We start from the raw sequence: 25947 nt of genomic DNA, 5'->3' as shown, positions 1-25947 counted from the left end.
GTCACTCACCCACTCTGAGGCGGGTGGTGTCACGTCAGCGGCACGGCATCCCTTTAACCCCACCTAGAAGAGCCTCTCTTTTCTCAGTACCTTTGAAGTGACGCATCAAGCACATGAAGCTTCCTACCTCCCCATGGAATGACCACAAGCTTTCTTCAGGATATGTGTTAAATGAGTCTGTGTTCTCTCAACTGAGGGGCCCTAGGCAGCTCAGTGCACACTCAGGACTTCAAGAGCTAGAGACCTTTTTTTCTGCCAGAACGTTCTTATATCATCAAGTAACACTGGTGTAGAATGAGTCAGGAATTCACACACACACACACACACACACACACACACACACCTGAGGAAGCCTTCCACAACTCCAATTTCGCGGAAGGAAGATAAGCACAGAGGGCACACAAGCACGTAATCTCCCAGAAAACCGGGTATTTTTTCTAAGGACTAGGCGACAGGACTTGCACCCGAAGAAACGCCGAACAGATCAACAACCCCTCCTCTGGCTCCGGACGCTCGGAGTGCCCAGTCCCTCTCGGCACGGGCCACACCCCCACCTGTAGGCCCTGCCCCCTCCCCGCCCATTCCCAGCGGGGACCGCCTCGCCCCGCCCCCGCCCTACGTGCAGGCCCTGTGCCACCCAGCCCGTTCCCAGAGGGCGCCGCGCGCCGCCTCGCCCCGCCCCCTCTGCGCCAGCCCCGCCCCCCTCATCCCGCCCCCACCTTCATGCCCCTCCCCCTCCCCGCCTGTTCCCAGCGGGCGCCGCGCACCGCGTCGCCCCGTCGCCCCGCCTCTCGCCCCGCCGCCCCTCCCCTCGCCTAGCCCCTCGCGCGCGCGGAGATGGCGGAGATGGACGTCGGGCGGCACTGCCAGGTGGAACGCTGCAGGCGGCTAGGTGATGCGGCGCCCCGGCCCCGGCCTCGGGGGTCCGGGCCGCGCTCTGCCTCCGGGGCGGCGGGGCGTGAGGGCCGCGGCGCGGGGCGGAGGCTGAGAAGGGGCCGGGCGTGTCCCGCGGGCCCTGCAGTTGGCCGGGTCGGAGGCTTTCTGGCGGCCCTGGGGCCTGGGAGCGGCTTGTCCCCCTGAGGGGCCTGCGCGACTCCTGGAAGCATACCCGGCAGCGCCCGCTCCGGTTTCCAAGGCCGCCTCGCCGAGGAGCCGCGCGCGCCCGCTGCTGTTTGACGAGCCCGGGAGGGAGCGCGTTTCGGTGTGGAAACCGGGAAGGTGCCCCGTCCCGCCGCGGCGATCTGGGTCGTCGTCCACAGCCCTTCCGTTGTCTGTCAGGGAAGGACTGGGCTGGGTCAGCTCTGAGCCTCGTTTTCGCTGGCTGCTCAGGGGACGGACTTCAGTGAAAAGGCCCCAAGCATCGCCTTGGGAGCGTGTCTGTGCGCTCTCAGCTCTGTCTTCTTCGGCTCTGACTGTTTCTGACTCAGTAGACGTTTACTGAGCACCTGCCTTGCTTCTGGCCCACGTAAGGGTCCAAGACATGGCCATTTCCACAGAAAAGCTCTCAGGGTAGTTCGCTGCGTTTTAGAGCTTTAGTCAGGTGATGTTCTGTCTCTGCTGAACTGAGAGACCTTGTGACACACGGAGTCCAAGCTCACGGCCAGTGGGCGTGTGGCACAGGCCTTAGGAATGTGCAGCAGGCAAGTCCTGAAGCCGAGAGCCACACAGAACGCCGTCTGTCTCTAGTACCCGGCTTGCACTCCAAATGGATGCCATCACATCTGGCTCGTGCTGTTACACATCTCGGGGCCAAACAAGTTTTCTCTCCCATTGCAGCTTCAGTCGTTGGTAGCAGGTACCCTGTCACTATTGAGAAGGGCTCTGGGGGTTAGCCCAGAATTAGTGGGAGTGCTCCAGTTGATCAGTGATGACCTGTTGTGGACGATGGGCTAAAGGGCTCAGTCCCTCTCAGGCTTGTTACTTACAGGACTCTGTAGCTTTCACCACTGGCTGTGATCCTCTGCCATTCAGTAGCAAGGACCGATGTTTCTTTGCAGACTCTCATAGGGAAGCTTAGCCTATTGGGTTTTGACCATAAGTGATGTAATTCTGGTATACCTGATTATCAAGTCCATGATATCTACCATCTGTGACATAGTTCATCTTCCCTTCCAACTTCAGGTGTCTCTTAAAATGTATGCACTGAAATGACGCCAGGGTCTGGCTCTTTTGGAGTTCGGATTTCTCGCAGTCTCTAGTGGAGAGCAGTTAAGATTTAGAGGATATTGTGAGTGTACTCGGAGAAGGCGATGGCACCCCACTCCAGTACTCTTGCCTGGCAAATCCATGGACGGAGGAGCCTGGTGGGCTGCAGTCCATGGGGTCCGCTAAGAGTCAGACAGGACTGAGCGACTTCACTTTCACTTTTCACTTTCATGCTTTGGAGAAGGAAATGGCAACCCACTCCAGTGTTCTTGCCTGGAGAATCCCAGGGACAGGGGAGCCTGGTGGGCTGCCGTCTATGGGGTTGCACAGAGTTGGACACGACTGAAGTGACTTAGCAGTGAGTGTACTAGATTTCATTTAGCTTCTGGATGAATAGAAGAATGGTGTCAAGTGTTAGGAAGTTACCTTAACTCTTACCCCTGGGTCCTCTTAGTTTCCATCTAATATTTAGTTGGTCACCAAAGTGTCTAAAAGTAGCAATCATGCACATTTTCCCCGTTTTAAAGAGACATAGGAGTTTTGCAGAGTAATGTGTATTTCAGTTTTCTTCTCTTTGACAAATGTATATCTACATACCTGCTATGGAACAGATGCTTACAATATCATGCTTTCAGGACAGTAGTGACAGTGCATTAAGCTCACTTCTCAGGTGAGGGAAGAACTATATTAGAGTCCTCTTGTCCCACAAGCAGCAAGTAGCCACGGGTCCCTTTGGGTTACTGTGCACGTGTTTTAAGTCACTTCTTTCATGTCTGATTCTTTATGACCTTACGGGCTATAGCTTCCAGCCTCCTTGGTCCATGGGTTTCTCCAGGCAAGAATACTGGAGTGGGTTGCCATGCCCTCCTCCAGGGGATCTTCCTGACCCAGGGATTGAACCTGTGTCTATTACATCTCCTGCATTAGCAGGCAGGCTCTTTACCACTAGCACCAACAGGGAAGCCCTGGGTTACAGTAGGACCTCTTTTTTCTTATGGGTTAAGATACCCTGTAAGATGAGATCTTTTGGAGTAATAGTGGCTTTCTCTTAAGTGCAGTACTTTCTGTTTTCATTTTGTAAAGGCAGTGTGATTAGATACATCCAGCCTCACTTGTCTGTGTTCTGTAATTTATTATGAGGTACATTGAAAACAGATTAGAGAATGAATGATTATATTCAGTGATTTGTGGTCAATTGCCACATCTAAAAACAGATGCTTTCGTGTGCTTTCCAAAAATTCATTTCCTGACTTAATTGTTGCTTAGTCCTAACTTAGTTGTTCCTTAACAGCAAGGAAAGAAACAATTCAGGACTAAATTTTTCACTATCAATCCATCTATTTAATTTCTGGAATATCTTTGAACATGTCTCTACCTAGTCACCCCAGGATTTTTCTCAGAGTCTGAGTCTATTCAAAACAAGTGAATTGTTGTAATTATTCTTGTTAATTACAGTTCTTACCTTACTATTATCTTTTACATATCTCATTTAGTTTTTACAATTACCCTATGAAGTAAGTGTGGCATATAACACAGGTATGTACACACAATAGATATACATACACACACGTATACATATCCACACAGGTGCAATGTACTTATATCCTATTTTTATCTATATTACCTAACAATATATTTTTGATTTTGTATACATATACAATACCATATACTGTATCTATATCTATATATATATCTAGTGTGTGTGTGTATATATGTGTATATATATAACCCAGAGCTCTACTGTTAAGTAACTTGCCTAGCATTGCTAGATTAGTAAGCAGTGCAATCAAAATTGAAATCCAAGATTGTCACTTCAAATGCAGGATTTTTGTGATATATGTTCCTCAGAAGCAACATCTGGTAAATATGGGAAAAACACTCACAGAACTTTTTTTCTGATTTAGTCTGTTACTGCAAGTAATATTTATCTCCTGATAATCTGGTTACTTCAGAGCACTTGAGGTTGTGATAGCTTTTGTTTAACCACTGCTTGCTGCACTAGGATATTGTTCAAAAGGAAAGTTCTGCTGTAGCCACAGTTCAGTGCTTGATTCCTTTTTACGTAAGAAACCTAAGTCAAAATCCGTTACTGACCAGAACATATAACATTTTCCCTTTACTGTAGATTTTCTTCCATTTGTATGTGATGGGTGTTCAGGAGTATTTTGGTAAGTTAAGTTTTCATGCAGGATTTAGAAGTAATTTTAGTGTTGATATGAGATTTATTTCTAAAAAGCAGAATGATTTAAGTAGTTTGTACTTTAGCCATTGATACCTGATATTCACTAGAATAATCACTTGAGGAAAAAACAGATTAGTCATAGGCTCTGATTACTTATGCATATATGTGGCTAGTCTTTAAACTTTCTAGAGTTACGTGTGTGAGTTTTATGTAAAAATTATGTGTATTAATCACAAGGAGAGAATATATCCAGAATATAAAGAATATGGTTTTTAAAATCCAATTATGATTATTAGTTTTTATTTTTATTAGTACAATGGAAAGAGTCCAACCTATATATTTCTTAAATTGGGTACTATATGGCCTTTGCATATATATTACATGCAATGTAAAACCTGGGAACAAACAAGAATTTTGGAAAATGTATTTTCAATTAAACTTTCAAGTATCAGGCATTTAATGTATTTAATAGAACACTGAAAATAAATTCTTTTCAGACAATAGTTCAGAAAGACTTATTAGAAGTAAATAAAAATAGTACATATGTTTAAGTCATTCAGAACTAGAATACTCCTTTGACATATTATTATTGGTTATTTTTGAGAAATAAAAGGAATCAAAAGAACCTCTTGTGTTTTCACATACCTTAGAACACTCAAAGTAAAAAGGTAATTGAGGTGAATTATTTGCACTCACACTGAAGTGGAACAGTAGTTGGGTTTTAAAACTTATGAGACTATAGGCGCTCTGTCTTTTGTTTGTCTTTTCAGCTAAGTCTTGTATGCAGAGTTGTTAATGTGGTGTGAGTGTAATTAATCTTAAGGATTTAACCATTAAAATATCTCAAATTTCTGCAGTTATCTTTAAGTACGTTATTTGATTACATTTAAATAAACACTTTTTTGTTGTTGTTATTTAAGCCTTGAACACAGGAGCAGAGAGTCCCATAGCTGTCCTGAGGTATGTTAATATCTCCTAGTGAAACGTATTTGTATTTCAGAATTAGATTCTATTTATCTGTTTACTTTGGTTGTGCTGTGTCTTCCTTGCTGCTCACAGGCCTTCTGTAATTGCAGAGAACAGGGACTCCTTTCTGGTCTCAGGGCGAGGGCTCTAGGCACCGAGGTGCAGTGGAGCTGTGTTCAGATTCGGGCTCGTGGGCTTCAGTGACTGTGACTCCAGGCCCCAGAAGGCACGGGCTCCAGTAGTTGTGGCCCATGGGCTTCAGTTGCTCCACGGCGTGTGGGATCTTTCTGGACCAAGGATCGAACACACGTCCCCTGCATTGGCAGGCGAACTCCTGTCCACTGTTTTGCCAGGGAAGTCTTGATTCTGATTAAAATTTGGCATACTAAACTGATTTATAAGAGACTGTTACTTTATATTTTTTCCCAATTTGTTTTAAAAATAAACTTGCCTACTTGGTATTTATAAATTTTTATTCTTATAATTTTCATTCCTTTATACTACCGTTCTGTGGAGGTAGCCCACTTTTAGCTTCAGGCTCTATATTTCTAAATATGTAATGGAATTAACATCCTCATCATATGCTCCCTCCAGTTTGCTTCACTGTTGTGCTCATTTTCACTGGTGCCTGGGGTTAGGATTCTGTGGTAATAAACTGTGCTGACTCCATCAGCCTTAGATCATCAGGAGCAGGTTTCTGCAGTTCAGCAAAATCCCTACCCTAATTCTGACCACGTCAAAGATTAAAAAGAGCTGTTAGATAAAAGCCAAAATACCATCTTTATGACATGTAAAGAATAAGTTGAATGATGAAGCTTAATGTAGAGCCAAAAAGATCTTCAAAGAAAATCCAGAATTAGGTGGATTTGCCACCTGTCACAGCAGTGCTGCACCAGGTTAGGCCTCTTAGGAAATAAAGAGAAAGCTGAGCCTAATTTTCCTGAATTTGTAATCAGAGAAGTTGCTCCACCTCCTTTGGGTCAGAGGTCGGCTGGACGTTAAACTGAATTCACTCCATTTGGAAAGAAGCATTTGCCTGCCATTTTGCAGTTGATATTTATTCCTTCCCACCATTTACCAAACACTTTACCAAGGATTTTTACATCTGTTCTCTCAATTATAAAAATTAAGATTAAATGAGCTTCAGTCAAAATCTGGCCTTCTGAAGTTTTGGTGATTTGAGGGAAATAAAAATTAATTAACATACTGGTATTACTCAGGATTAACTGGAGAGAAATACTCAGAGTCATACACTAAACATTATTTCTCACGTAGCTTATAAATCTCTGTGCTTTCTTTTTTCTTGTGATATAATTTGCTTTCTGTGAATGTCTCATAGAATGTCTCTCAGTTAGATCTTATTAATTAAATAGTGAAATAAAAATCTTCTACCTTTAGACCATTGAAATGAATTTGGAAAAATGGTTAAGAAATTACTTCCAATGAGATGTAACTATATTTTTATAGAGAATACCCTTTGGTCATGGATTTCAAGCAATTACCATTGACCCTTGAATGACACAGGTTTGAACTGTGTGTTTCCCTTACATGTGGATCTTTTTTTTTTTTCATTAAATGTGTGCTGCACAAAGCGATGAACCTGCAGATGCAGAACTGCAGCTATGGAAAGCTAACTGTGAAGACACACTCGGATTTTTAACAGTGTGGGGAGTTTGTACCCTAACTCCTGAGTTGTCCAAGAGTCAGCTGAGTTCATTTAACTCTAGAAACCTGGTTACTTAGTACTCACAATAGCCTAAGTGATCTGGATTTTTTTTTCTTAATTTCATAAAATCTTTTTCCTCTGGTGTAATATTTGCTAGTAATACAGTAGGTGGCACTAGTGGTAAAGAATCTGCCTGCCAATGCAGAAGATGTAAGAGGCGTGGGTTCTACCCCTGGGTTAGGAAGATTCTCTGGAAAAAGAAAATGGCAACTTACTTCAGTAATCTTGCCTGGGAAATCGAATGGACAGGAGCCTGGCGATCCGCGGTCCATGAGGTTGCAAAGATCGGAACCAACTGAGCATACACACAAAAAATATATCGTTGTGAAAACTTTTTTTAACTCTGTGTATCATGGAAAAATATAATTTTAAGTGTTGTTTTACATATATTTAAGCCTCTAAAATCAGTGTGGAAGGTGGATATGACTTTTCATTTGAGGAGTGATGGGCTGATTTCCCAGTCCGTGTAAGTCACTCAGTTGTGTCCAACTCTTTGCGACCCCACAGACTATATACAATCCATGGAATTCTCCAGGCCAGAATAGGAGTGGATAGCCTGTCCCTTCTCCAGCAGATCTTCCCGACCCAGGAATCAAACTAGGGTCTCCTGCATTGCAGGAGGACTCTTCACCAACTGAGCTATTACTGGGACATTGCTGTGTAGTACGTTACAAAGTAGAAGACTGAAATCGTGGAGGAGGACAGAGTAGTCATTTTAACATGACTTAGAAGGTAAACACGCCACAGTAGGGAAAATTTGAAAATGTGGGGCCGTCAGTACAGTAATCGTTCTGCACACAATTGTTATAATCTGTGCAAGATTGTGTGGGTTGCTTTTACAAGTTGAAGCAAAAATGCTCTGGATATCGAGAATAGATTTGTTGATTTACGTTTAATGTGAAATATGATGCCATACCGCCCTTCCACCTTTTCAGGTGACTGTAATCAACGAGAGACTGAAGTCAGACACCAGTACATCTCACCCATGCTCCTTCAGGGACTGTGCTGAGAGAGAGCTTGTGCCCATTATGTGTCCTTCCTGTGAGAAGAACTTTTGCCTGAGGTGACCACTAAGACCGTTCAAACTGTGTCTGTTTAAGTCACATGCAAGCACATGAACTACTGTCCCTCTTCTGTCGCTCACAGACACCGTCACCAGTCAGATCACGAATGTGAAAAACTGGAAATCCCTAAGCCTCGTATGGCTGCCACTCAGAAACTCGTTAAAGACATTATTGGCAAGTACCTGGAAAGCATGTTTGTTGTTTACTTACTGCCGTATACTCTTGAGTTCAGAGCCCTGCTTCTGTCAGCTTGCCGGTTACGGAAGGTGCTGTTAGCAGCCCTGATGGTTATAACTTGCTATAGATTTTGAGGACATTCTCGTGACAGTATTTTTCCAAGTCTTACCTAGCCAGTGGAAATTTGGAAATTGCATGGAAATATCCGGTAGGTGTTCTCTTTTGCTGGACCACTTGTATCAGCTGGTTACCGTCTTGGCTAGAAGTTCCATTCATGAAGCTAAAGTAGTGGTTTACGTTCTTCAAAGACTGAAGTTAGGACTTCCTGGTGGTCCAGTGGTTAAGAATCCTCCTGCCAATGCAGGGGACACGGGTTTAATCCCTGACGTGAGAATATCCCACATGCTGTGGGGCAGCCAAGCCTGTGTGCCCTGGAGTCTGTGTTCCTCAAGAGAAGCCTGAACACCGCAACTAGAGAGGAGCCCTCTCTCACCACAACTAGAGAAAGCCCGCGTGCTACAGCGAAAACCCAGCACAGCCAAAAATAAATAAGTAAAAATTGAATGAAAAAATAAAATGTAAAACTATTAAAAAAAAAACTAAGAAAATGAAAGAAAAAGATCCCTTTTAAATAAAAGGACTAAAGTTTAAGCCAAGTCAGCTGTCCTCTGAATGCTGCTGATAATCTGACATATGAGGAAAGAATATATTTGTGATGTTGACCAGTGTTACTGCCAACATACTCAACTGAATTTTCATTTTATATTAAGGATAATCAGATCAGATCAGTCGCTCAGTCGTGCCCGACTCTGCGACCCCATGAATCGCAGCACGCCAGGCCTCCCTGTCCATCACCAACTCCCAGAGTTCACTCAGACTCATGTCCATCGAGTCAGTGATGCCATAATAATTTAAATTAAATTCTATTAATTAAGTAAAAAATCTTCTGTAACACTTCTCTGTAGAAGTGTTAGTGATTGCTTTGGATTAAATAGATTTAAGTTGGAAAGAAGGACATGTAACTTAAGTTTTTTAATGTGCAGCTCACTTACGTCCACTCAGTGCTATTTTTCCATTGTTCTTGTAAATATAATATCTACAAAATGAATGTGGTCTCCATATATCTTTGCTGCTGCTGCTGCTGCTAAGTCGCTTTAGTCGTGTCCGACTCTAGTATATGTAATTCATATATGTTTCAAGGCCACAGTTAATAAAACTTTGGAAAATGTGCAAGTTCCTATTTGCTTATATCCCTATGCTTGCTTCTTAGATTCCAAGACAGGAGAGACAACAAGTAAACGACGGAAAGGTGCAAAAAATAGTGAAACAGCTGCAAAGGTAGCACTGATGAAATTAAAGATGCATGCTGCTGGAGACAAATCATTGCCACAGGTTGGTTTTCGATATTTAGGAAACAAAAAGGTTCCAGATACGATTGGAGCCCCCTTTGTAGTCTTCCCTTTCATGAGTAACAGCTAAACCTGAACTCCATGTGTATCATTTTTGATACTACAAGGTATAAGCCTGCATAAATAATAGTCTTGCAAGTTTTTTTTGCGTTATAGAAATGGCTGTAAGCCATATATATCGTTCAACCTTTTTTTTTTTTACCCTTGGTATCATGTTTTTAAACATATATCCGTGCTGATATGTTTAGTCTCTTTCATTCATTTTGGTAGCTCACATTTTTCTGTAGTATGTATGTACCAGTTTATCTATTCTCTTAGTGAACACTATTCAGATTCCTTTTCCAAGCTGTTTGTTGTTATAAACTGTTCAACAGTGAACACCCTGTGTATACATGGGAACATTTCTCTAAGGCAGTTTCTTTCAAGCTCCGTATTATCAACTACATTTTCTACAACTATCCAGTACATATGTACCTACATATATACCTTAACACAGTTTTAGTAAGTAAGATCTAGCCTCATGAGGATGTGTATCTACTCTGATATTTTTTGTTCTATGTAAAGACTGTTGACTTTATAGCCCCTGAAGGATTGAGACCATCAACTTGAAAAATGATATTCCAGGGAACATACCTAGAAATAGAAAACTGGAGAATGGGGTTTGCTCATCTTTGGCTTTATTAAATATTGTCAGTTTTTTATTGTCAGTAATTGTACTGATTTATCTCCTTCTTGCAGTGTCTGAGTTCCCTGACAGTGTTGGGTATTATTCATTATTACCAGTCTGACAGATTGAAATGACACATCACTGAGGTTTAAAGTTGAATTTCCCTGTGATGAGTGCGGTTCAGCTCCTTTGCATATGTTTATTGGCTATTTGACTTTCTCTTGTGAATTGCGTATCTTCTGCTGGGTTGTTTGGAACTTTTAAAAAGGTCTATAAGGGTCTGTATATTCTAAGTTCTGATCTTTTCTTGATTAAATCAAATCCCTTATGATTATACAGTGGAAGTGAGAAATAGATTTAAGGGACTAGATCTGATGAACTATGGACTGAGGTTCGTGACATTGTACAGGAAACAGGGATCAAGACCATCCCCATGGAAAGGAAATGCAAAAAAGCAAAATGGCTGTCTGGGGAGGCCTTACAAATAGCTGTGAAAAGAAGAGAAGCGAAAAGCAAAGGAGAAAAGGAAAGACATAAGCATCTGAATGCAGAGTTCCAAAGAATAGCAAGAAGAGATAAGAAAGCCTTCTTCAGCAATCAGTGCAAAGAAATAGAGGAAAACAACAGAATGGGAAAGACTAGAGATCTCTTCAAGAAAATTAGAGATACCAAGGGAACATTTCACACAAAGATGGGCTCAATAAAGGACAGAAATGGTATGGACCTAACAGAAGCAGAAGATATTTAAGAAGAGGTGGGAAGAATACACAGAAGAACTGTACAAAAAAGATCTTCAAGACCAAGATAATCACGATGCTGTGATCACTCATCTAGAGCCAGACATCCTGGAATGTGAAGTCAAGTGGGCCTTAAAAAGCATCACTATGAACAAAGCTAGTGGAGGTGATGGAATTCCAGTTGAGTTATTTCAAATCCTGAAAGATGATGCTGTGAAAGTGCTGCACTCAATATGCCAGCAAATTTGGAAAACTCAGCAGTGACCACAGGACTGGAAAAGGTCCATTTTCATTCCAGTCCCAAAGAAAGGCAATGCCAAAGAATGCTCAAACTACCACACAATTGCACTCATCTCACATGCTAGTAAAGTAATGCTCAAAATTCTCCAAGCCAGGCTTCAGCAATATGTGAACCGTGAACTTCCTGATGTTCAAGCTGGTTTTAGAAAAGGCAGAGGAACCAGAGATCAAATTGCCAACAGCCGCTGGATCATGGAAAAAGCAAGAGAGTTCCAGAAAAACATCTATTTCTGCTTTATTGACTATGCCAAAGCCTTTGTGTGGATCACAATAAACTGTGGAGAATTCTTCAAGAGATGGGCATACCAGACCACCTGACCTGCTTCTTGAGAAACCTATATGCAGGTCAGGAAGCAACAGTTAGAACTGGACATGGAACAACAGACTGGTTCCAAATAGAAAAAGGAGTATGTCAAGGCTGTATATTGTCACCCTGCTTATTTAACTTATATGCAGAGTACATCATGAGAAACACTGGACTGGAAGAAGCACAAGCTGGAATCAAGATTGCCGGGAGAAATATCAATAACCTCAGATATGCAGATGACAACCACCCTTATGGCAGAAAGTGAAGAGGAACTAAAAAGCCTCTTGGTGAAAGTGAAAGTGGAGAGTGAAAAAGTTGGCTTAAAGCTCAACATTCAGAAAATGAAGATCATGGCATCTGGTCCCACCACTTCATGGGAAATAGATGGGGAAACAGTGAAACAGTGTTAGACTTTATTTTTCTGGGCTCCAAAATCACTGTAGATGGTGACTGCAGCCATGAAATTAAAAGACGCTTACTCCTTGGAAGAAAAGTTATGACCAACCTAGATAGCATATTCAAAAGCAGAGACATTACTTTGCCAACAAAAGTCCGTCTAGTCAAGGCTATGGTTTTTCCTGTGGTCATGTATGGATATGAGAGTTGGACTGTGAAGAAAGCTGTGCACCAAAGAATTGATGCTTCTGAACTGTGGTGTTGGAGAAGACTCTTGAGAGTCCCTTGGACTGCAAGGAGATGCAACCAGTCCATTGTGAAGGAGATCAGCCCTGGGATTTCTTTGGAAGGAATGATGCTAAAGCTGAAACTCCTGTACTTTGGCCACCTGATGCGAAGAGTTGACTCGTTGGAAAAGACTCTGATGCTGGGAGGGATTGAGAGCAGGAGGAGAACGGGACGACAGAGGATGAGATGGCTCAATAGCATCACTGACTCGATGGACATGAGTCTGAGTGAACTACAGAGTTGGTAATGGACAGGGAGGCCTGGCGTGCTGCAGTTCATGGGGTCGCAAAGAGTCTGACACAACTGAGCGACTGAACTGAACTGATAAGGGTATACGTTCTAAGTTCTGATCTTTTCTTGATTAAATATGTTGCACATATCTTCTCTTGGTCTATAGCTTGTGTTTACTTTGTTTTTGATCTCTTTAGTGATACAGACTTTTTAAATTTTAACGCACTCAAATCTATTAATTATTTCTTTAAGATTGTAATTCTTAAAATGAGTTTTTTACTTACATTTTCCTTTAAAAGTTTTATTGCATTTTTTTGTTTAGCTTTTTATTCCATCTGGAACTTAATTGTAAGTAAGTAGAGGTAGAGATTTATTCCTCCCCTCTCAACCAATGGGCTACTTATCATAACGTAAGAAAGTGAAGAGTTCATCCTTCTAATGTCGCTTCTGTTACAACCAGCTTGTTCTGTAAATGTGGGACTCGTCTAGGGATCTCAGTTCTGTTCCTTTGGTCTGACTCTCGGCATCAATATTGTACTGTGTTAATCGTAGTAGCTTTTACAGTAGTAAGTAGGAGAAGGCTGTCCACCTCATTCTTGGCTTCCAACTGTGTCTATTCTTGGCCATTTATTCTTTTGTAAAAATTTTAGGATCACTTCGTCCTGTTCTGTGAAATGCTGATTTTGATAGAAATTGTGCTAAACTTTAAGTAAGAGACAGTGGACATCTTTAAAATTTCATTCCTCCTATTCATCTCCATAGTCTATCCCAACTCTATTTAGGTCTTTATTTATGTCTTTAAATAACATTCTATAATGCCTACCATTCACATTTAGATGTCTTAAGTTTATTTGGCTCTTCATAACTTATGCTGCCATTATAAATGGTAATTTTTTTAAATTAACATTTTCCTAATTTGGTTATTGGTGGTTGTTGTATAATGTCTTTCTGTCTAGCAAATAAACTCTGGTAGTTCCCATATTTTGTAGATTTCCTGTCTCGTTTTCTGTGCAGTCACATCTTCTGCAAATGGTAACTTTGTGTGGTTTTTGTTTTCAAATTTTCTTCTCTGTCACTCTTCCTCCTCCTTACTACTCTTGTGTCACTGTTGGCTGAGACCCCCGCCACCGCGTCAGGTCACGTAAGTGACAGCAGGGCTCTCCATCTTGTTTCTTTCTTTTTTTTTTTCCTGTCTTGTTTCTGACTTCAGTGCAAATAATTCTAAAGTTTCATCACTAAATATTATATTTGCTGTGGATTTTTGATAGTAGCCTTCCTTGGGTTAACAGTGTTTTTCTATTCCTACTTTTCTAGGAATTTGTATCAGGAATGGGTAGTAAATATTGCTATAATTTTTTTCCTCCATCTAGTAAGACGATTATCTGGAGAAGGCAATGGCACCCCACTCCAGTACTCTTGCCTGGCAAATCCCACGGACGGAGGAGCCTGGTGGGCTGCAGTCCATGGGGTCGCTAAGAGTCAAACATGACTGAGAGACTTCACTTTCACTTTTCACTCTGATGCAGTGGAGAAGGAAATGGCAACCCACTCCAGTGTTCTTGCCTGGAGAATTCCAGGGATGGGGGAGCCTCGTGGGCTGCCGTCTATGGGGTCTCACGGACATGACTGAAGCGACTTAGCAGCAGCAGCAGCAGTAAGATGATTATATAGGTTTTTTCCCTTATTAATGTAATGAATTACATTGATCATCTTCTGTTGTGAATCACCCACATATTCTCAGATAAACCACTTGACTCTGGTATATAATTCTTCTGAAATGTACTGCTAAACTGATTCACTAATATATTATTTACTGTTTTGTCCTGACATTAGTAACAAAAAAAACCAGTTGAGTAGCTTTCCTCTTCTATTCTTTGAAATAGAGGCATATTGTTCTTGAAGGTTTAGTAATGGTTGTTACAGCCTTCAGATTTGTTGCCTTTTGTAGGGGGAGAGTTTTGAATACTAATTAATCTGTTAAATAGTTCCTTGGTTTATTTGGATAATCTATGTCTTCTGAAATATATGTTGGTAAATAACATTTTTCTTAAAAATTTCTGTTTAATACAGATTTTTCAGCTTATTGTTACGTTCCCACATCTCTGTTGTGTCTTTCATTAGTCCTTCATATTTTTCACTTGTACTTTGATTTCCCTTTGAACAGTCTTGCTAGGGGTTTGTGTTTACTTTTTTAATTTGCGTTTTAGTTTTTTCAGAGAGTCATGTTTTGGTTTTATTGACTTCTCTATTGTTTCTTTGCTTTCTGCTTTACTGATTTTGTTTTTATGTTATTATTTCCTTTTTTTGCTTTGCTCAGATTGTCTCTGATGTTGTTTTTCTAACTTCTCACATTGAATGGTGAGCTTACTTTTTCAACCTACTTATTTAGGTGTTTTTTTCTAGGGGAGGTAACTTTATTTTGGGTTTCCTGTGTGGCACTAGTGGTAAAGACTCCGCCTGCCACTGTAGGAGACATAAGAGATGTGGGTTCAGTCCCCGGGTCAGGAAGATCCCCTGGAGGAGGGCATGGCAACCCATTCCAGTATTCTTGCCTGGGAAATGCCATGGACAGAGGAGCCTGGTGGGCTACAGTCTATGAGGTCACAAAGAGCTGGATATGACTGAAGTGACTTAGCACACATGCATGCAACTTTATTTTAATACAATTTCAAACACAGAAGAGTTCTAGAATAGTACAAAGAATGTTTTCATACTGGTTACCCAGATGTTCCAATTACTTACGTTTTGTCCTGTTTGTTTTTTAATGTGCAATCATTCTGTTTGTCCACGTGCATATGTGTGTGTGGGCTCACTAACTTTTGGTCAGCCTGATCTATCAGGTTCTGAAACAGATGGTATTAAATAAAATCTCTCACTGTAGCTGTGGTTTTGTCAGTTTTTTCCCCTATAATTCTTAATAGTTTTGCTGAGTTCTATATTATCAAGTACATTTAGTTTTTTCATCATTACGTCCTCAGTAGGAATTTTTTGCCTTAAATCTATTTTGAATTACGATGTTTCACTGCGTTCCTTTTGGTGAATAGTTACTACTATGTGTGTATTCCTTTGTATTCAACTTTCTGTGTTGTTTTATTTTTAGAGTGTTTCTTGTAAGCTGTATGTAGCTGGACTTTGTTTTTTTAATCCAATCTGATAATATCTGTCTTTTATAGGTGAGTTGAACCCATTTATATTTATTATGATCACAAGCATTTAAATATATTTTTTCTATCTTACGTTTTTTTTGCTGATTGTCCTTTTGCTGTTGTTATTTATTTCCTTCCAGTCATCTTTTGTATTGATTGAATTTTCTATATTCTCTTTTATTCTGCTGGTCTAGAAACCATTGATTATAAACTTCTTTTAATACTTTTTTTAATGTTTCTTTTTTGAAGCCTTCCTTATTTTTCAGTTATAGAAATACTACATACTTTTAACAAGGGTAATTTAAAAAGCTGTATCAGGGAAAAAGCCAAACACCCCCTCCTGTGTCCACGTTCATCCCACTAAAGCAATGGTTGTCAAGTGAGGGTGGTTGTGCCCCTCGGGAGGCCTGACAGTGTCTGCAGACCATTTTGGTTGTCACCCCTGTGCACGGGGACACGACTGGCACAGCAGGCAGAGGCCAGGGGTGCTCTCAGCACGGGACAGCCCCCGCAGGAAAGCACCGTCCAGCACGAGGTGTCAGCAGTGACGTAACTGAGAGGCCTGCTCTAGAGTGTCCAGTTCTTTTATGATTTAAAACATAGTAGCAGAAATTTCTGTAGCACTTACTTTGTACCAGGCCCTCTTCTAACACATTTAATTCTCGCAGCAGGCTTGTGAAATATATACTATTATCTCTGCCTAATAGATGAGATAATTGAGGCACAAAAATGTTAAGTAACTTGGTAGTAACACAGCTAGTGAGAACTGCGAACTGGAATCAGGTGGACTGGCTCAGAAACCATGTTCTTAGCACACTTAACACTTTACCACAGAGCGTGCAGGTCTGTACATAGAACTTTTCCCCCTGCATCATTAAGATTTGTGTGTGTATACATGTATGTATGTACTGACATAAGTTATTTATATATATCCACACCCATGTATATATTAATATATGTATGTATATTTTACATAAAGTATCTACTGGTATATGTATGCAAAGATATAAAGAGTGCTTTAGGATCATTATTTCATAAAAAGGGCATCATATTCATTTAGTCAACACTTTTTTTGAATACCTGCTATAAATCAGGCCCTGGGGATATGACAGTAAATTGTTAAAGTCCCTGCCATATAGAGTTTATATTCTAGTAGGATGAGATGGTTATTTAATGTATACTACAATTTTCAGATAGTGATAAAGCCTATAAATAAAAATAAAGCAGTTTTCAGATAGATAATATATTCTTTGAGCTCTGTATATTCCTCTATAAGTTTCTAACAGCAGTTCCTCCAAGGGAAATAGTATGGTTTTAAATCATTTTCTTTGAAAGATGGATAATCCAAGGTATCCTGAGTTTCGTTGCCTTTTTCCTGTTAATGAACATTCACTTCGTTTCCCATTTGGGTGACTAGTTCCCTATTTCTGATTTCTTTTGTCTGTGAGATAGATTCCCTGGAGTATGTTTGCCGAGTCCAAGGGTATGTCTATTTTAAATCCTTATAGATGTTGTCAAGCTGCTTTACAAAGAAGTTGCAACAATTTACATTTTTACCATCAGTAATTAGGATAGTGAACTTTTATTGACTGACTGTATCATGCCAAGCATTGTCTTGTGGCTCTGGGTTTTTTACCTCCCTTAATACTCATGACTATCCCGTCATACATCATTATCCTCATTTCACAGATGAATAATCTGAAGTGTTAAGATCACTTGCCTGGTCAGAACCTGCCATCTGCCCTGTTTAGTACACTGCCTCTTGTGGTCACTTATGAGCATACTTCTCCCCTCCTGTGGTGTCTAGTAACTGTTTAGATAATCTTTTTAAATGTGTTCAGTCTAATGGCTGTGAAAAGATATCTTCTAATTGTTGTATACTGTGGGTTTCCTTGACCATTGTTGAGTTTGTTGTTGTTGTTCAGTCACTAAATCGAGTCCGACTCTTTGTGACCACATGGACAGCCGCACACCAGGCTTCCCTGTCCTTCACTGTCTCCTGGAGCTTGCTCAAACTCATGTCCATTGAGTCAGTGATGCCATCCAACCATCTCATCCTCTGTCGCCCCCTTCTCCTCCTGCCCTCAATCTTTCCCAGCATCAAGGTCTTTTCCAATAAGTCGGCTCTTTGGGTCTTTGCGTTCAGTAGCCAAAGTATTGTTCAGTTTAAGTATCTTATTATGTTCATTGGCCATATATGAATGCTCTTCCCTGAATTGCCCTTGCATATCCTGTGATCATTTTTCTTTCACATTGTTATTTTTATTTCACTTTTATTTTGCTTGGTCAACTGTGGATATTCTTGGAAGAGAATAGATATTGATCCTTTACCTATAATCAGTCTGCTTTGGAAACTTTTTTTCAAAATCTATCAAATAATCTTGATTTTACTTACGTACCTTATTGACATATCAGTGTTCTAAATTTTTCTAGGGTCTGTCTTTTCTTTCATTTCTGGTTTGGTTTTCTTAGGGTTTTAATTTTTTTTTTCGTCTGTCTTTAATTGGTCTGGAATTTGATTTTAACATATTCTATGAGCTAAGGATACTTTCTTCCAGTTGTTTAGCTCCTTTGCCCACTAATTATTAAATAAATCATTTTTGTCCTATTAAATTGAAGTACCAGATATCACCTTCATGTTAAATTCAAGATTTATTTTTTACTAGATTTGTTTTTGGATTTCCTATTCTAATCCCTTATCTGTTTTTTACTTGTTAATACCAAGTTGACTTCATGTAATAACTTTATAGAATGTTCTAACATATGACCATGTAAATCCCATCCATATTTTCCCAAATTTTGTCTTAGCAGTTCTTTTTTTTCTTTTGGTTTATTCATCCATATGAACCTTACGATTATTATACACACTTTTATTTTTTAAATCCATCTTGGGATCTCTATGGTTGTCATAATGGGACAAGGTTGTCAGTGACAGACTCCAGCAAATACTGCTGAAGGATGTAGGCTCTTTAAAAGCCAAAATGGAGAAACGGAGAGAAATCATTATGAAAAGCAAAAAAGAACACAGCTTGATCTTAGAACGTAGTTTCTTTTATCTGTCACTGTTTCCCACAAGGATGTAGGCTGTGAATAACAGTGCCTACAGAAGCCTGACTGCCTTCTCAGGAGGATTTCTTACCTTGTTGGCTTCCTCCTCTTTGTGCTAGGGATTCTGGCGCCCTCCCTACCCACCAGGTGTAAGTAATTGGTACAAGACCTCCTTCGTGTTATCAGGTGATTTCTGCAAAGTTAGGTAAAGTAAACTCAATTTCCCAGCAGCGTCTGTTAAATCCTGACTGAGGATCATTCCTGAGGATTTCTCTGATTTTGCTTTACATGATATATATTAATTTTGAGAGAAATGACATTTTTATAAAATTATCTTCCTGTGTACGAACTTTATGTCTTCTCTTTTATTTAGATATTTTATTGCCATCTGTAACATTTTATATGTTTTTCTTCATCTAAGTCTTATTCCTTGTTGAATCCGCCTGCAATGCTGGAAGTGTGAGTTTGGAAGATCCCCTGGAGGAGGGGCAACCCTCTCCAGTATTCTTGCCTGGAGAGGAGAGGCTCATTGCATGGGCAGAGGAGCCTGGTGGGCTGCCATCCATAGGGTCACAAAGAGTCGAACATGACTGAAGCCACTGAGCACATATAAACATCTCTAATTATCTTACAGATTTTCTTTCTTTGGTGAACAGAATATTTCCCTGTACCTGTTTCCAGAACTTACTGTTCACACAGGAGGAAAAAAGGTCTTGATTTCTGTATATTCATTGTATTCAGTCACAGCATCAAATCATCAAATTCTTTTATTTATTTTAGAAGTTGTTTTGTTTTTGCCTTTGATTTCCTAGGTGTACAATTACATCCCATTGACAAACAGCTTTAGTTTTCACCTTTCAATAATTAGTTCATTTTCTTGTACTATATTATATATAATCTCCAATATAATGTTTTGTAATAATGGTGATAAGAGGCATGTGCTTATATTTAAAATTTTAATGATTAAATACCAATTCTTCTCTCAAAACCTAAAGTTACTTGAGATTGTATCCTCTTGAATAAGACAAAGAATTTGACATGTTTTCTGCAGTTGAGTATCTCCCATCTCATTGACTTTGTTTACACATGATTGTTTTTAAATCAGTTGCTATTTAAATTTGCAGTATATTTTTTGAGTTTCTTTTTTTCTTAAGACTCACTTTTGATTTGGCTCAAGCACATTCTTTAGTAGTTCATTCGTCAAGGGTCATTGTGGTAAACTCAATCTTTTTTGTCTGAAACTGTACTTATTTTCCCTCACTTGAGCTGGATTGTCCGTTTGCCTCTCTCAGCTCTTCTAATAGACTATTCACTGGCCTCTTTTGTTTATTGTTTGGGAAGTATGTGCTGTGGATCTTGCTCTTGTTGCTCTATGGGTAATCTATACCTTTTTTGTAACTTAAGATTTTTGTCTATGATATTTGCAGTTTCAGTGCAAGGTTTCTAGGTATGATTTGTTTCAATTACGCACCTTGACCCTTGAGGTACATTTTAGCTGTTGATCCCTTACCCTTAGAAAATTATTCTTGTTTTCTTTCTGAACATTGCTTCCTTCTCTTCTTTTCTGAAATTCTTATTGGACATGTTTTGGGGATTTATAATTTCTACCTTTATGTCTGTTTATGTTGCCTTCTAGATGACTGCCTCAAATCCATCTTTCAATTAATTAAACCTTTTTATTGAATATTATAGAAATTTATTGTTTAAGTTTATTTCAGAAACTGTATTTTTAAGTTTTTTTAAATTTCTAATTGGTTCTTCATAGCTTTTCATGGTTCATTTCTGCCTGTTTTGGTTTTATAACTGTTTGTTCTGTTTTTATGAATATTATTCTTTAATTTTTCTCATTGTTCATCCTAAATAGGGGCTTCCCAGGTAGCTCAGTGGTGAAAGAATCTGTTTGCCAATTCAGGGGACACAAGAAATGCCAGTTCGATCCCTGGGTCAGGAAGCTTCCCTGGAGGAAGAAATGACAACCCACTCCAATATTCTTGCCTGGAAAATCCCATGGACAGAGGAGCCCAGAGGGCTACAGTCCGTGGGGTCACAAAGAGACACGACTGAGTGACTGAGGACCCACAGATATCCTAAACAACTCTTTAAAATGTCTTTTTCAAGTTTAGTTTCTCCTACCCATAATAAGCTAAGCTCTGATGTGTTTGGAAGTTTCACCTTCTAGCTTCTGCATGTTTGTGTTGAGCTTCTGTGTCTCTCCGAACTGTCTCACTCACCTCTCCCCGAGTCTTGCCTTTTCTTCCACAGGCCCACCTACCCACGCCCTTTGTTCCAAACCCAAGTCTGAGACTGACAGTTTTTGCTTCTGCTCTGCACAGATTTTCAGCCTACTGCAGATCCACTACTGAGCTAGAAGGCTTTGGCTTTGTTCCCTCTCAGGAGGTTGTATCTGCACTCTTGTGCCTCCCTGAATGGCAGCTTTGTGAGCAGCAGCCTAAGTCGGCCTGCAGCAGTGACTTCCTCAGCCTCCTCTGCTGGGGGCCCCATCCCCAACAGGCCCCTGCCTCCAGGCAGTCAGCCAGAGGCAGGGGCCCCCGCCCTGTGCCTTGCTTTTTCTCCTTAACCCGCCTCTTCTGGGCCCTGGGGCCTGTGGCTCAGCCCTCCTGCTGTCACTCTGCATTTCTGTTTCATTTTGGATACTCAGACATAGTTATTTTTTTACTTTTAGGTGAGGGTATATCTTTTAAAATTTCTCTTTTCATGTGTATGCTTTTATTGCCATGTTTCTGGAGCAAGAACTGTGAGGTTACAGAGTTGTCCCAAAGCTTGAATTTCCCATAATTTCTTCTTTTCCTGTTATATGTAATAACACATTCCACTGGTCTTTAACAAATCTAAATTTCTTAGTGCTAAGATGGAAATTGTGTTGAATCTAGTATTTCTTAAAGTAATTGTGATCTTTCCCTATAACGGAGAGACCTTCCAGTTATGCCAAAATATTTATTGTAGCAGGAATTGGTCTATAAAGCCAGCACTTTTTTAAAGTGATTTTAGGAAAGAAGAGTAGCTCAGAAGCTAAATACCCTTGCTTCTATTCTTGTTTCTTACATTTGTAATTTTGCAAGAAAATGCAATATAAAGGAAGCATATAGGGTATACAATACTAGAGGAACCATCTCTGAATTTCTGAGTCTTTCTCTTTTGTTGATGCGGTACTTTTCTGATTTTTAAAGTTTCTTTTTTTCTCAAAGGCCCTGCTATCTAAGTATGTAGTGAGGTCTGTTGGGGATTTTCTCCCCAGGACTTGGAAGCGATGAACCTGAAAGAATGACACTCAGACAGTCTCTTGCAAGGACTGACAAGTTTATTTCTGCAGTCAAGCCTTTTTATATAAGCAGGAACAAAGAGCTTAAAGTATAAGCAGAGTGCATACAGGGTTAACACATAATCAGTAAAAACATTTCAAGGACAGCACTCTAAGTGACTCATGTGCTTATCCTACAACCTGTTTTCTCAAGTAACATCCCTATTTATTATTAAATCTTGGCGCCGAGCATAACCAAAGGCAGGAGATGTTTTTCTGTCCACAGTACACAAAGCCGGGGTACTTCTGGCTCTTTGCCATTTTCCCAAGGACTTTCTCCTAATTCGGCTATTTTGTACTACGCTTCCCAACAAGGTCTTTCAGGTGAACAGAAATGTATATGTATCAGGAATTTTTCAGTTGTAAGAGACAGAAACGTGACTGAAACTCACTAGCCATATCTTCTCTTATATAATGAGAAGTAATGCATTGATCTGGTCTCACAGGATGACTGAAGTCCAGGACTCAAATGCTTTTGAGAGATGCCATCTGTTTTCTCGACTTGTCTCTTTCTGTTAGATTCACTGTTTTTCCTCTGAAAAAACTTTTTTACATTGGTTCAGGAGTGGCTGAGAGGCATGGGGGATAACTGTAGAAACTTTTGGATGTAATTTAGCAAGACTTAAAAACAAACAAACAAACAAACAAAAAAAACTCTGAAAAAAATGTTGCTCCTCCCTACCCCCAGGTTTTGAATGCAAAATCCCAGGAAATGATTAGCCTAATTTAGGTCACATGCCTATTTTTGCACAGATCATCCAGACTAGTGAGAGAGTCATTTCCTAGGCAGGTTGATAAGGAGTCTGGGGGTCCCCAAGGAGAGAGGGGTCTGGAATTCTCAAGGAGGAAGAAAGGACAAACGTTTTTTTTTCCTTCTCTACATTCCTTAGGATTATATAACAATAATGTATCCTGCCTGAGGACAGTCTCTGGATTAAACCTTCTGGCTAATTCTGTTATCTAAATATGTAAATTATGGGAGTAGGTCTGGTGAAGTCTTTACAACCTCCAGACATTCTTTGGATTCATTGGAGAGTATAAAACTTCATTGCTAACACTAGCAAGTGGGTACTCTTTCTGCCCCCTTCTGATGCCTATGTCAGAAGCTTTCTCTATCTCCTTTATACTTTAATAAAACTTTATGACACAAAATCTCTGAGCAATCAAGCCTCGTCACTGGCCCCAGATTGAATTCTTCTACTCTGGGGGCCAAGAATCCCGGTGTCTTCACGTGATTCAACAACAACCTTTCACTAGGGACTTGGGTCCTCTGCCCATGCATTTAGATGGATGCTGGGCTCTATGATTGTCTTCCCACTCAAAGGTGTGTCATCAGAGGATAAGCCTTCTCTGGCCAGGAGAAGCAAGGAAGAGATGTCACCAGACAAAACCAGATGTCTACCTCATGTGTATAACCTGTATTTTAAATTTTTATCTTTACAGACGGAAAGAATTTACTTTCAGGTTTTCTTACCTAAGGGGAGCAAAGAGAAGAGGAAAGCTATGTTCTTCTGCCGAGGATGGAGCGTCGGAAAGGCCACAGACTTCGCAGCTTCTTTAGCCAGCCTTAAAAATGACAACAACAGACTAACAGCTAAGGTAACAACAGGGTGTAACTTTCCCTGGAAGTTTTAGAATACTCTATAAAGCATGTTTATTTACTGCATATGATGTATTTCTGTCTTAACAGAAATTGAGGTTATGTCACAGTGTCTCAGGAGAGGCATTACCCTTGGATCATATTTTGGAAACCTGGATTGCTAAGGAGGATTGTCCTTTGTACAGTGGTGGAAATATTATCTTGGAATATCTGAGTGATGAAGAACAGTTTTTAAAAAATGTTGATTCTTACTTGGAATAGCCATGCAGGGACTCAAGCCAGAAATCACGAGGAAAATTCATCGTTCGTCAACTTCTTTTACTACAAATACTATGTGTGTGTGTGTGTGTATAAAAGTTCCTTTCGAATGCCATTATGTCATAATTTATATTATTAGTCTTCTATTAAATTCAATTTGAATTTTTGTGTTTTCAAGTGTAACCATGAACTGACATCCAGTTAAACAAATGCTTGTATCTAATTAACTTTTATTAGTTTATGCTGTAATTACAACAACAAAGATATATTCTCATTTGGTTAAATGTCAGCTTTGATGGGCCGTGAGTCTACTCTACCCAGAATCTAAGATGAGGCAATGACCGTTTTGGGGGACATTGCCGTTCTTATGGTAGAAGACAGAAATGGCTCTTAGAAGATAAGATGCATGACCTTTTGCTTTAAGCAAGACACATGACCAAGCCTAGTCTCATGGGGTGGGGAAGTATAGCCTTAGTATCTGCCTCCATTATGATGTAAATTGGTGTGTATACATGAATCATAGAAACTTAGAGGTCATCTCATTCACTCTACAAAGTTTGTAGATGAGGAATCTCAGGCCTAGGAAGAAGAAATTATTTTTTTGTTGCCACCTAAGTGCTTTGGGGCATATCTCTGATAAAAACCCCCTCCAGTGACTTCATCATTTTGTTGGTATGGATATATTACAATAAAAAGGAAGATGGGATAGCTGAAGTTCATTACAGGCCCTTTATATATACCCAAGCACAACTCATGCCAAAAGTAACAACCTTGTACCAACACATTAAAATTAATGCTCCTTACTGATGTCTTCCATCTATACTCCACAAAGTACCACTATAGAGAAGGAATGGAAATTATTTCTGTTTGTTATCTGTCCCTTTCCTACTTTGCAATAGACAGGGGTAGTGGCTTTAGGTTTAATTAAGGGAATAAACTCAGAATGTTTATTTCATCTCTAATTCTTTCTTCATACTGTTTTCATGTGGTGAATGGAGATAACTTCTGATTTCTATCAGCTGCTTATACATTCATTTATTAACCAAGTTATTCAAGTACCTTCTAAATGTAAGGATTTGATGCTAACTGCCATGGTGGATACAATGAAGAAATGCATACTTAATTAAAACTAAAATACAAAGCAGTATGGCAAGTGCCAAATGAATATATAGTAAGTGTCGTTACGCTCTAATAACTCTTTTATGAGAAACCAGAAGACCAGAAGTAAAAATAATCCTTAAATATATTACCAAATACCAGAAAGTTTTAATACCAACTAATACCTTAGCATCTGTCATAATTACTTGCACAGAGTAAGCTGACCATGAATTGAACAAAAGCTAAATGTACCAGAAAAAATACCAGTGGGGTTGAAAAGAGAGAAAGTAAGGCTGCAGAGATTGAGCTAAACTTGAGGAGACCAAAGAACAGGTCCTGTCATGCCTGTCATGATTAGAAAAGAGAAAGCAGTGTGGTGGGAAGGACTTACTTAAATCATCAGAAATCTTATCTCGGATAGTTGAGTGGACTAGTTGGAAGAGACACAGTTGCCAGCATTCTTGGAGGCTATATGGATCCAGATGCTGGGAGGATCCAGATGCATTGTGGGCAGGAGAGGAAGTCCCTCAAGGGTCTCATTTCCAAATGACTCTTGCAATCCGACCCCTTTCTCAGGCTTTCTTTTAAGGCTTTGTGTCTGCTTAATACGGAGAAGGCAGCGGCACCCCACTCCAGTACTCTTGCCTGGAAAATCCCAGGGGCGGAGGAGTTCTAAGGTTGACTGTATCCACCTTCCCCTTTAGAATCTTTTCACTGCTCACAGGCAACTAGAACTGAAAGTAGAAAACCCACAAATTGAAATAAGTTTTAAACTCAGATAAATGTTTAACGTACATGATGATAGAAATGAGTTGTCATATAAGCAGCCAGTAAAGACATGTGAATGATGAACTACTAGATTTTCCCCAGATTTGTCAGATTG

The 25947-nt window shown here is 40.1% G+C and overlaps 1 protein-coding gene across 3 annotated transcripts; it reads left to right on the top strand.

Annotated features, from left to right (window-relative positions):
* The first annotated feature begins 810 nt into the window (after positions 1 to 810).
* On the top strand, positions 811 to 24149 carry ZFAND1 (zinc finger AN1-type containing 1). 3 transcript variants are annotated; one of them, XM_070382887.1, is made up of 8 exons: positions 820 to 892; positions 4271 to 4313; positions 5248 to 5287; positions 7955 to 8082; positions 8166 to 8257; positions 9531 to 9652; positions 23552 to 23707; positions 23799 to 24149. In XM_070382887.1, exons 1-8 carry the CDS (start codon positions 838 to 840, stop codon positions 23967 to 23969), a joined length of 807 nt encoding a protein of 268 aa, XP_070238988.1. In that variant the 5' UTR covers positions 820 to 837; the 3' UTR covers positions 23970 to 24149. The 3 variants fall into 3 exon arrangements, with proteins under 3 accessions (XP_070238990.1, XP_070238988.1, XP_070238989.1); XM_070382888.1 differs by lacking the exons at positions 820 to 892; positions 4271 to 4313 and adding an exon at positions 914 to 1795; XM_070382889.1 differs by lacking the exons at positions 4271 to 4313; positions 5248 to 5287 and having other exon boundaries at positions 811 to 870.
* Positions 24150 to 25947: the final 1798 nt, after the last annotated feature.

This window comes from Bos mutus, chromosome 14, assembly GCF_027580195.1.
Source record: "Bos mutus isolate GX-2022 chromosome 14, NWIPB_WYAK_1.1, whole genome shotgun sequence".
In the NCBI taxonomy this organism is placed as follows: Eukaryota; Metazoa; Chordata; class Mammalia; order Artiodactyla; family Bovidae; genus Bos; species Bos mutus.
The sequence above is the reverse complement of the archived record's forward strand: the minus strand, read 5'-3'. Positions and strand labels throughout refer to the sequence as shown.

Coding starts and splice junctions, on each gene's coding strand:
- ZFAND1 (XM_070382887.1), top strand. CDS start 838: ATGGCGGAGATGGACGTCGGGCGGCACTGCCAGGTGGAACGCTGCAGG. Junction 5,288..7,954: donor AGTCCCATAGCTGTCCTGAG/GTATGTTAATAT, acceptor CCACCTTTTCAG/GTGACTGTAATCAACGAGAG. Junction 8,258..9,530: donor ACTCGTTAAAGACATTATTG/GCAAGTACCTGG, acceptor CTTGCTTCTTAG/ATTCCAAGACAGGAGAGACA.